This window comes from Pezoporus wallicus, unplaced genomic scaffold (genome assembly GCF_028554395.1).
Source record: "Pezoporus wallicus isolate ANWC-B61680 ecotype Strahan unplaced genomic scaffold, APGP_CSIRO_Pwel_v1 contig_7545, whole genome shotgun sequence".
Classification (NCBI taxonomy): domain Eukaryota; kingdom Metazoa; phylum Chordata; class Aves; order Psittaciformes; family Psittacidae; genus Pezoporus; species Pezoporus wallicus.
Genome location: NW_026642398.1, coordinates 359245 through 371963, shown reverse-complemented (window position 1 = coordinate 371963; position 12719 = coordinate 359245). Strand labels below are relative to the sequence as shown.

At 43.2% G+C, this 12719-nt stretch overlaps 1 protein-coding gene across 6 annotated transcripts in view; it reads right to left on the bottom strand.

Annotated features, from left to right (window-relative positions):
- The window catches only part of TSNARE1 (t-SNARE domain containing 1), a 447504-nt gene that overhangs the window by 270256 nt on the left and 164529 nt on the right, over nucleotides 1-12719 (bottom strand). For all 6 annotated transcript variants that reach the window (XM_057429820.1, XM_057429825.1, XM_057429826.1 and 3 more), the window contains exon 5: nucleotides 1729-1819. In XM_057429820.1, coding sequence (XP_057285803.1) covers nucleotides 1729-1819 — 91 coding nt within the window. The remainder of the gene's footprint in view (nucleotides 1-1728; nucleotides 1820-12719) is intronic.

Here is a 12719-nt window from a genome sequence, read left to right as displayed (position 1 = left end):
AAAGTTGTTTGTGTGTCTATTTCCTTCAGCTCTTAAATAGCCTGCCTTTAACTTAGCCATTTTTCTCCTCATGACAATAAAAGCTGTTCTCCTGAGCATTTCCATGTGTTTCATGGGTAAATAATGACATTCTTGCATGGCACTATAATTGGGTTTAATGTAACCTTGCTTAATTCCCCTTTGGACCCAATTTATGTCACAAAACGGAGGCAGGTGAGCAGCACAAAAAAGTCCCAATCCTCCTATCTCTAAGAAAGCATTTTCTGTTTTACCAAGCTCTGGTGAAATAATTCTCAGGATATGCAAAAACAAGTCCTTATAGTCCATCACTCATCCAGCAACATGTTAAAAATGGTCCAAGTATTAAGGCTGATGCCTGCACAAGGTTGATGTCTACATTTGGAGAACAGTCATTCCGCGGTTCCATCTCCATCCATCACCCATTCATTTCTTTAGGCAGGCTGAATTGCACATGGACCTTTACAGGTTACAAAGGTAGCCTGGGGTGAGCCAGCTCTTCAGTCCTTATCCCATATGCATCTTGGCAAGGGCCATAAATCCAAACTACAAAAACTCACTTGGATGGAGAAAAGCAGTGTTTTACAAGCAGTGTCCTTTCTCATTGGAAGGGCCATGAGAACAGAGCTGAAGTAACACAAGACTTTGGGAAATGGCAGGAAGCATGTGAGGATAAAACATCAATTCAATTCCCAACACAGAAACTACACAAGCAAGAACGTAAGAGAAAACTGCTAGGGCAAATCAAGTAGAAAAGAATTATCCTTGTTCTCATTTCAGTTGCTAAATAACCCACCACAAGGGTGAAACTTCTCAACTCACACACCAGCTGGAGTTTGCCCCAGGGTATGTTTCTGTTCTTCCCCATGATCCATACCACAGGACAAAGTCAGCGGGAACACACACCTTTATACAGCTCTTTACACAAGAAGGTCAGAAGCCTTCTGTTTGTCCAGTCATTGCATTGGGGACCATGGGATGGGAATCATTCATACCCCAGCGGCAATGATGTTCATATGAGTTGAACCTACTGATGGCAGAAGAACATTCTGCCTGCACAGTATGTATGGGTTGCTGTGGGGCAAGTTGTAATCCAGTGTTCTGCTCTGATCTGGTCACAGCCTTTAATTATCTACACCTATCACTGCCTTTGCACTAGCATAGAACACTGAATGAATGCCATATCTAGACATATTCCACTGCTTTGGTCTTTCTGGACACTTCAACACAATTTCAAACTCATCTGAACCCAGTGCACTCACTACACAACTGACAAGCTCATGTTGAGCCGGATGATTTCCGTAGTACTTTGACCCAAACTGAGTGAGACCCTGAGATGGATGGGAGTTAAGTCAAGGCTTTGTCGCCGAGTTCTTTATTTCCCATTCCACATAACCCAGTTTGGGGAGAAGAACTGGTTTCTGCAGCTGTTTTCCCATTGGTCATTTATAAATGTAAGATATGCTTATTGTGTAACAGAAAAGGAAGTTATAACAAGACACAGAATCACAGATTAGTTTGGATTGGAAAGGACTTTAAGATCATCCAGTTCTAACCCCCTGCCATGGGCAGGGACATCACACACTAAACCACACACATGGAGCTCAGCTTTAAAGCACCCACTACCTCCCACTAATACTTCTTTCTTCATTAATCCTCCCTCCATAAGACCCAGCATTCTCCCCCAACAGCCTCCTGAATGACACATACCCTGGATGAGCCTCTGACAACCTCAGACAGCTGCTTGATGGCTTTGGTGCTAGTCGTGATGGTTTTATTAGTCTCCTGCTGGGTTGCATGCCTGCAGGAGAGAAGAGATGATGGGAAATGCAATTGAGATTAATTGCATAATGAGACACTCACAGAACTGTATCACGCTGCAGAGCAATTGAAACAACACAACACAGAGCACATGGAGCCACACTGGGACTACACGAGCCCAGGACCAGCAATGGCAGCCAGAAGGGTGTAGGAAGCACCAACATGGGGCTGCCCAAAATGTTCTTACCCTGATAACCACAAAGACAATAGCTAAACAGTCAATGGGGAATGATAAGGTGAAAATCAGGGGTGGGCAGGTAACAAAGACATCACAGATGGATGGCATCGCAACTAATACCGTTGAGTACCAACCACACGGGACTGAAGAGTTACCTGAGGGATCGCTCAGGAAAAAGTTGTACTCAGCATTTGAAGAGGCAGAAATTGCACAGGACAAATTTACTTACCGTGATCATCTACCTGCTAATAACATGGTATCTCCAGGAAAGCACTGTGAACGTGAAGTATTGCTTTATGAGCACTGGAACAGGCAGGCAGGGAGCCAAACCAGTCCCCTCTCCAGTCATGTTTATCCCTCTCCTTTCACCCCAAATGCCACTGCCGTTATTTCTTGCAAGCACTGTTTGCTGGCTGTGTTTTTCTGGACTATACAAAGGAGGGGGAAGAGATATAAATGGTACCCAAAAATATTTATTAGCTCAATCCAGTCGTTCTCAAGCTTTATAAGGCCAACAGGGCATTTTCAGCCTCTCCGTTTCCCCAGGGAGCACTTCACATCCTTTAGTCAGAAAGGGGTGGTTTTCCATAATGCTTTGGTCAAAAACTATGCAAAGACTCAAGTAAGACCTGGGGAAAATGACCTTTTTCTCCCTCAGAGGCCACATTTGAGCCATGGTTATATTGCAAAGACTCGTTTGTCAGTGCTCCTTTATCAGGGTGGGTGGGATGAGGAGTGAATCAGAGTTCTTTGATTAAAAGTGTTAAAATGACTACTTACGGCCCCTCTGACTGGAAGATCCATGCCCTGTCCTGGCTTTCCAGCTCCTTCCTGCTTCTCTTTCAGTACTGATCAACACCAGCTCTTCCAAGGCTTATGTCAACCTTTTTAGCATCTCCTTTGAGGAACAAGGCCAGCCCCCAAATAAGTCTTTACCAAGCACAACCTTAACCACAAATACACTGAGACCCCCTCGACAAGCATTTCACTGACTGTCATTTACATCTAGTCAGGGAAGATGGACACAAGCACCAACAAACTGGAATATTCACCCCCATAGCCAGTTCTGGCAGGGTTTTCTTCACTTAAGTGAGACCTCTGTGCAGACAGCTCAGATGGAAAAGCTGCCTAGGATGAAAATACACTTAATTTTATGCATTGTACCTATCAGGTATACAAGTGAAAGCTTAGTGTAGCATGAAGATAACATCGCTAAGCTGTAGAACAGTAATTCAGATGTACCCTAAGGGTTGAACGAACACACAGGAGGCATGGACTCCTTTGGCACCATACAGAGAAATCATCTCATATGAAGACAAGACTGGATCCTATAACTAGTTATTCTCAGCTCTGCCTAAGTTAAATTAAGATACCATTTCTGTGCTCATCCATCAAAATGCATTTCATTTATTTATGATCCCAGGACCCACTGCACCAGCTGACTATTTACATCACTTCTCATTTGAGGTGGAAGAGGTTGTATCTACCAGAGTCATCACAAGAATGGGAGCTGGGATCTGAATGCTGTCACATCACCTGCCTTGAGGAGCTAGCCTGATCCCTAATCTTTAATTCAACTGAATCTTGCCACCAAGTGCATCAATTCCATAAGCAGCAGTTTCAAAATGGAGACATCCACAACTAATTCTCTTAATGAAATGCAAGACACTGGAGTTGACGTCCAGTCACTTTGCAGACCTCATTAAATCATCTGCCCACAGAACAAGTCAGGCATTCACAGACCAGCAATTCCCCATCCCCAAAGTCAAATGGTTTGCTAATCTCACGCATCTGAGCCTTCCCAATCTCCAAAGTTCAATAAAGGCTCCTTCGTTTGCATTCAAATGCAAGTTTTATGTGAGATATCTTACCCAATAAATCCACGCTGTGCACAAACTCTGCACTGAGATGCTGCACAATACCTGGGAGCAGGAGTGCAAGGAACAAAAAGTGCTGCCTTCAATTCAAAATGCACTTTAATCAACATTCTGGTGCCTGCTTTTGGCACTTCCCGCTATGTTGTCAGCACAATTAACTTCTTATTCTTCAGCCTCAGAGATATGCTCAGGAATCAGACAGTGATTATATTTAATTTACATTAAATGCTATTAAGATCTTCATTAAAAAGCAGCCTTGAAACTCCACTCTCCGCAGCACTGTATTTTAATATGTAATGCTAACAAGATATTTCATTGTTGTTATTATTATTATTATTATTATTATTGCCTTTATATTCCTCACCCCATGGAAGTGTGAAAGTTAATTAAAGGGGTGTCTCTGATGAATATAATTTGGTTCTGAAAAAGCCCTCCATACTTTAACAAATACTCAGTCCGTGGAGACACCAAGTACCTAAAATACACAGACTACAACGCTACTCTGAAAAGAAGCATTCTAAGGGTACAACCAAAAAGGGCATCTCCTAGGAAGAATAACATCCCTTGCTGTGCAGTGCTGCATGCGCAGAGATTGCAAAGACAATGCACTAAATAATACAAGAGGTACCACACTGCTGCCTAAGAGTTTCCTATGGCGGGTGTTTTCTTTGCCAGGGAAGCACGGTCCATCGCATCCATAATCCCCAGCACACAGCTGCTTAGAGTTTGTTCTTCTGAGCCATCATAGCTCTAATTTATTTATCCAGTTCTCAAACGAGCACAGCAAAGAAGCAGATGCGATGACGCCTGCTTCCCTCCTCCGCAGGGACGCAATGAAGGAGCTTAACTACTGTTTGCACCGCTTCTTTGAGACACTTGATGAATGACCAAATCAACACAAAATAATCACAACCCAAATGCTACGGCAAAGACCGACAAGGGAAAGGCTCCTCTCTGTCTCCCTGTGCCTGCTGCCAGTCACCATAATCCCAAAGAGCTTTGTTTCCTACTTCTAGCAGGAAAAGGCATTTGCATCTGTAATACAGGATGTGGCTTATTTTGCTTATCCCTAATAAGTTTTTTCAGGTACAGATCAAAAATACCTTTACTGTACTGGCTTAAACATCATTTGATTTAATATCTCCTTCAGCACAGTGCAACTGCATAGCAATGGAATTTTGTTCATTTAAGAGCCTGATGGTCAAGCAGGCTTGGCCACAGTTAAGCCATGTGGCTCAGCATAAATTAAACTGTACTTGTCCTCTTCACAGCTGCTGCAACACTAACTGCAGCTTTCCTGTACAAAAAGAGGTACAAACTGTAGTATGAGGAGTAAAGCAGTGAGCTGCATGACCTGTGCCTTAAGCAGAAACAGTCTGAGTATCTGTATTTACATACATGCCATTGCTGTTGGAGAGATAAATAGGTGAGGTGCATTAAGCATGCAAATGGAATTGTTCACAGCAATCTCTTCCCTATCTCAAAGCTGGATTTTGTGAAGGACTAATGATGTCTGTGGGAACTGATGACAGGCCTCAGAAAAGTAGAAGTACGTGTATATAAAACTTCATGCATTGGCTACAGGGACAGGTATGGAGCAGCAAGGGGTATGCAGCTCCTGAGCCTCCTATTCCCTTTTCTCCACATCATCAAGGTGCTTAACTTCAGAGCAGAGCCAACAGAGGTCCTTCAGCATCTATAGAGAGGAGAACCTCCAAAGGTGCTGCAGAGATGTCCCCCCTTCAGCAGTAACCCATCACTTTTGGGTGTCTCTTACACAACCAGGATATTCCTACAGCAAAGTTAAAGATATTTCCAGAAACGGATGATCCAGGCTGGTGTTTTCTACAGTTGCATTAGGAAACATTTATCTATAGGATGGATACGCCTCATTAGACCACTATAACTTACTGCCCATAAACAGCCCTACACCTCATCTTCTAAGGCTGCTGGCTCTGCTTCTGCATGATGAAGACAGTGAGCATTTCTGACCTATAAGTAATTATTGCAGATGCAAACAAAGCAGAAAGATGAGCTAGAAGAAAAGGTTATTTCACCAAGCCCTAAAGCATCTTTATAGCTAGTCACCAAAGAAAGACTACAGCTGCTTGTCCTGGCTCCAAACTGAAACTCACAATGCAGTTTTCCCCCCCCCCTTCTTTTTAGGACCTGATTGTGCACGTCGAGGAATTGTTTCCAACAGTGAAAGAAGAGCTCTAATTCTGACCTGTCAGCAAACCCCTTTGCATAGGTGTAAATCATGCAGGGGAGTAAAAGTCAGGAGAAAACCAGGCAGCTATTTCCAAGTTTCCAGCCACACAATATTCTATAATAAAAGCATCATAGATTTCCAATTTGCCTGTCACTGGAAAGCATTAGGAGATGTGGTGCTATTTTTCTTTAAGGAGCCCAGGGGATGCTCTGAGGCTGTGCGGGAAGAGAAGGGGAGGTATTTCGAGTCCACCTGGCGTGGGTGCTGTGTCATCTTGAGAGATGAACATGGCTATAGGCTAATAGCTGTGTAGTTCAGCCGTTCGGGATTAAAACATATGAATTGTAGTCAAATAGCAGCCCTCACAAATCTTGTCACACAAATGCAAGCCCCGGCATATTTTTTCGTGGTATTTTCTATACCTATTAAGCACCTTCTCTTTGCTATAAAAGATCAAAAAATGAAGAGGAAGAAGATATAAGCAGGAAGTTCTTTACTGTGAGGGTGCTGAGGCAGTGGCATAGGGTGCACAGAGAAGTGGTGAATGCTCCATCCCTGGCAGCATTCAAGGCCAGGTTGGACAGAGCCTTGGGTGACATGGTCTAGTGTGAGGTGTCTCTGTCCATGGCAGTGGCTTGGAACTGGATGATATTAAGGGTTTTTCCAACCCAAACCATTCTGTGATTCTATCATTCTATTGCTAAAACAAGGAGTACACGTCCTCCCCTACAGCATTTGACCAGTTTTTGCAAGCAGCATTGACCTGCTACCAAAAACCTAGGCTTTTCAACTAAGACATCTCCAGGACAGCACATAAGACCCCCTCTTAACCCCACATCACCTACAGATTAGTTCAACATCACCTCAGACAAACATCTGTCAAGTCATTACTGACAGCTCAGAGAGCACCCAAAACAGGACCCCAGGGGAAGCAGCTTAACAATGGCATTGCCATTACTCACCTCTCAAGTTATTTTTCTCTCTTCCCACCCCTACTATTCCCAAGTTTCAGTTTAAAAGAGCCCCTCGGATCCTCTGTAAACGCTTTGCTAGCACTGAACTACATCACCCCTCCCTCTCTGTCATTATCCAGTAAGCCTCTTAGCTTATCAGAGAGAGAAAATAATTCACCCTCATTTCATATTGATGAATCCTGGTGCCTACTGATCATGATAGCAATTTTGGGGTATTTTTTCCTTCAGGTGCTGATAAACTGCTTATTTCTCTTTAACTGTTCTTGAGGTTGTACAGAAGGAGATCATCTTCCTGGACTGGATTTCAGCAAAAGGCAAGCACATTCCTCCCTTTCCAGCCTGAGGACCTCAGCTGCCCTCCGCGAGCTCTTCATATTTGCCGGCGTCTCTGGTATTACTGAATAATCCTTTTAGCGCCCAAAGATAAATGGCATCAAACTGTGACTATTTTGATTGCTGTGCCTGTGCTCTCTAATTCTGCCATGCCTTTCACATTTCTGCATTAAAAAGTGGACCACGGCTTAACATTTGTCATGGAAAGGTTACTGGGATGTAACCCTGCAGCGCTTCTCAGCGGCATAGCCAAAGGTGCCTGTAACAACACCAGGAAGCAATGAAGTGATGTACAACCTACATAGAGGTGTTGCCACATCTTTCTTCCAGTAATTTACTGTAGCTCTTTCCTGAAGCTTGTATCAGAGCTGTCTCTCATAGAATCATAGAATGGTTTAGCTTGGAAAGGGACCTTAGGATCACCCAGTTCCAGCCCCCTGCCATGGGCATGGACACCTCACACTAAACCATGGCACCCAAGGCTCTGTTCAACCTGGCCTTGAACACTGCCAGGGATGGAACATTCACAACTTCCTTGGGAAGCCTGTGCTTCAGTACCCTCACAGTAAAGAACTTCTTCCTTATCTCCAACCTGAACTTCCCCTGTTTCAGTTTGAACCCATCACCCCTTGTCCTATCATTGCAGTCTCCTGCATCCTTGTAGCCCCTTCAGACAATGAAAGGTTGCTAATACATTTTTTCACAATTTATACTCCTGTAGAAATCAGCTCCCGTATTTCAGAGTAGAATCAGAAGCAAAAAAAAAAAAAAAACCCACGTCTCCCTGTTTTGGAACTTCCCAGACATAAAACCCTCTACAGCAAGTGCTATGGGGAGGAGCCAGAGACATGCACAGGCTCTGCATGCCACTGCAGATGGCAGTCCCATCTATTGTTTTTAATTAAGATGTTGTTATTTCATAATATTGTGTAATATTTTATATATATTTATAATTTTATTATATTTTATTTTAAGATATTGTTATCATTTTAACCTCCATCCCAGTGGCTCTATCCCATACGGTTTTAGGGTCATGTGTGGTGTTAAGAGCTTCACTTCCCACTACATCACGTTTTCTGTCATTGATGGATATTGTTTTAACTGTGCCATGCTGCTATGTTATCAACGATACAGCAATACATCCCCCTCACTGGATGAACCAATCCCAACCAATGAAGCAATTTGGACTTGATGATTGAATGTGGGTGTACAAGTGTGCAAGAATGTGTCCTGCACACACATGTATGCAGAAAGGAAGTGACAAATGCACAGGGCACAACTGAAATGCAGATTAATTTACCCTATTATCCTTCCCACACTTGCTCTCTTGGATTTAGCATTTAACATGCCTTAAATACTTGGTATAGCATTGTGAAAGGTAAAGATGAAGGGCGCTCTACTGATGTGAATGAGTGATCAATTGGTTTCATTCTCCTTGAGAAACTACGCTGAAACCATCATTAATAAAAGAGCCAGTGCTTTGTACCTCGGAGTATGAACAGATTTGGTGAATGGAGATGTAGGGATTTCGAGGCTTTATTCTGATTTAAACATTGCTTTTGCTGTATAATGTGTTTTCTTGCCACCAAATTTTACGGTGGGAAGAGAACACAGATCAAACACGTGCAGAAAGGGAATAAATGACACAAATTTCTGAGATGAAGCATTTTCACCCCACAAAATGCATTTTCTTTTTCAAAAGTCCAACTTTGTTTAAAACCAGGCAAATTTAATGGAAAAATTAGTCCATTTCACTCAAACGACTGTGAGGTGCTTTGCTATTCTGTGAAGTGAGCAAGAAATCAAAGACAAACAACTTGACATACGTTTCAGCTTGCTGATACTGTGTATTTCCAGTTATAGGGGTATTAAAGCACAAACACTCCTATGTGTATACTTAAATTAAGCAATGCGCCTAAACAAGGTTCGTTGATCAAGATTGAAGTGAGAAAGAAAAGGCATTAGCAGTGATTGCACCACTGAAATTGTCAATGTGGAGCAACCAGGCTGTCTTATAAAGCAGTGAAAAATGTCCACCCTTAGACTAGCAAGAAACCTAAGCAGAAAGGCAATGACCAAGCAGTTCTTTCACAGTCTGAAGTGCGAACCCAGGCGGTTTATCATCTCCAAGAAGCTCAGCTTTAAGACTCTACAGACAAACATCCAGAAAGCATCGAAGCAGTGCACAAGTACAAAGGCTTTGTGCACAACCATGGCAGGAACCAAGTACTATGGGTTTCAGAAGCAAGCAGGTTGTCAAAGGAAAATTGAAACTAGATGATCTTAAGGTCCTTTACAACCCAAACTATTCTAAGATTGTGTTAAGTTACACTGACACCCCATTCTGCCCATCTGTCTGATGACAAATGAAGGACATGTCACCATAAATCTCATAATGACTGATGTGTCTGATTAAATAGAATCATAGAATGGTTTGTGTTAGAAAGGACCTTAAAGCTCATCCAGCTCCAACCCCTGCCACGGGCAGGGACACCTTCCACTAGAGCAGGGTGCTCCAAGCCCCTGGGTCCAACCTGGCCTTGAACACTGCCAGGGATGGGGCAGCCCCAGCTTCTCTGGGCACCCTGTGCCAGCGCCTCAGCACCCTCACAGGGAAGAGCTTCTGCCTAAGAGCTCATCTCAGTCTCACCTCTGGCAGCTTAAAGCCATTCCCCTTGGCCTGTCCCTACAGGCCCTTGTCCAAAGCCCCTCTCTGGTTCCCTGCAGCCCCTTTAGGCACTGGAGCTGCTCTCAAGTCTCCCCTTCAGGAGCCTTCTCCATGCTGCCCCAGCCCAGCCCTCTCAGCCTGGCTCCAGAGCAGAGCTGCTCCAGCCCTTGGAGCATCTCCATGGCCTCATCTTACTTACTCCAACAAATATCTCCTCTCTCTCCACCTCCTCTTCCTCTCCCACAAAGCATTTGAAGTACAGTAGTATGGAGATAGGGAACCCAGCTGTAGAAAAGATGGTTTAAAGTACAAAGTGAAGCACAAAAGTTGCAGCTGATAACAGTGCTGGCTCTTCCTGAACACACTCCCTTGAGACACTTGTGCCAAGTACTATTTTCTTCTGATTTTTGAGAGCAAGAGACAGGAGAAGAGGAAACCCTGAAGATTAATATATGGCAGGAAACAGCCTTAGAATATGTTTGCTTGTAACTAGGATTTTTTACCGGCAGCTTTATTTGTTTTCATACCGCACTTCATTCTTAAAAAGCATGGAGCTGACTAAAAGGAATTGTGCTGGGAAGAGAAATGGATCTCAGCAGCCTACTTACCACCTAGTGCTCTATCCCGTACACTTCATCTGCCTCTTTAAATCTGACATCTCTGCAACTTTCTGAACATAAGGGCAAGCTGTGAAGTGCAAGGGAAATTAATATATTTATCCTGCACAGAGTGCAATACACTCCAAATACAGAGCTCCTGATTCCTAACTACATTTCTTTCTATTTCCTTCATTGTCCTCTCCATTCAACTTACGTTTCACTCTGCCTCGCATTGCTTTTATAGCAACGGTTTAATTTAGCAGGCAGAAAGATGTGTCTGTCTCATTCCAGGAATGATTATGTCTCCAAAAAAAGAGACAGCATCTTAAAAGGCACGCTACCGGTGAGGCTCCTCTGCTCATCAGCCCCAGAGTTAATCCATTTAATGTACCCCAAGTTGCTCCTTCTCACCACCCTCCAACTGACCATAAGGATCATAAAGCAGCCTAGCAGTTAGATTACAGAAACACAAGGCACTTTATTGACCCATAAAACACCTGCAAGAGCAGCGATTTGAATGAAGACCACGTTTTGTGGGGCTGTGTTTTGCACCACCACCCAGAAGGCATTGATGTATGGTCCATGACAGAACATCTTAGGCTGCGGGCAGAAAGATGCGCACATATATGAGGAGAGCAGTGACTAAAATACATCACCAGTGGTCCAAAGAATTAAATCTCAGAGAGGTACTTTCCTAATAATAATAGAGTGCAAATAAATAATAGAAGGACAAACAGAATACAAGATACGAAGAGATTCATTATGTATCAGCAGGCTCTGAGGTGTGTTTCAGGCATGGTAAGACTACCTTTTCCCGCTGGCAGAAGGCAGTGGACCAGGTATATAATGAACTCACAGGTATATAATGAACATTCTGTTTGCAGTGAGGGACAAAGGAAATATCCAATTGTTCCAAAACATTCTAATGTGAAGACTGTAAGTCCCGTTATCAGAAACCTCTGCTGCTGATAGCAAATTTGTTCTCTAGGGGGAAAATGGATTCAGCTTGAGGAACGCTGCTGAGAGTTCAAGGTAGGTACCTGAAAGAAGAAAATTACCTGATGGAAGGTCAATAATATTTCTCCTCTCCCTGAATTGAGGCTTACATGCAGAATAAAATATTCCAGGGACTGATTCTCTCTCTCTTTCCTTCAACACAACCTATTGTACATGCAACTAAGCTAGGAAATTATATATTTACTATCACATTGTGAAAATCACATTACATTTGTGCAGATAGGGACACAAAAAGAAAAGAAAACAGAAAGTCTCACTCCGTGCACCATAAAAGCAGCTAAAACAGCGCCAATATACTTCCTTGCAGTCTAGGTGCTTAAAACAAGCCTTCCATACTAAATAGCAAGTATACCAGGTTTGGGAAATAGCTGCCAAAAGGTTGTGCACATGGATCTAGCTGACAAGTTATTTAAATGAATACAGCTACAATATCCATTAAAGGCCCAATGCACAACAGGAGAGGTGTTACTGAGGCTTGTGATTGGCTTTTCCTTGAAAAATAAAAGGATCTACCATCAAAACAGGGTCACTCGAAAGGCAGGAAGCTAAAGGGAGAGATCAGGAATATATTTCCTTCCCTATTTTTCCCAAATCAACAGAAGTTTGTTCAGCTGAAAACTCAATTCTGGAGTACAAGGAAAATCTGGAGATCTTGGATAAATGATGCTGACCTGGCTCATAAGGAGCAAAAAGATTTTTCCCTCCTACTTGTTTGACAGTTAACCCCTAAAAGAACCCCTAAAACTAGTTCTGCTGCTGCCAACCTCCAAGTTGTACTATGTCTTCTGGCTGGAGCATTCATTGCATCTCTTCCCCCTCATCACAAAGATATGAAGATAAGCCAGCCAAAGGCCTGAAGTCAGCATGGGCAAGTTGTAAGACATTAATGAACCCACTGTTTTCTTTAACTGAGGTCTATGTCACACACCAAGGCCCCCAGAAGCCCACTCAGAGGTGGCCTTGCTCTTGAGCAAGGGCTTGGATAAAATGACATCCAGAAGACTATTCCAACCAACACTATG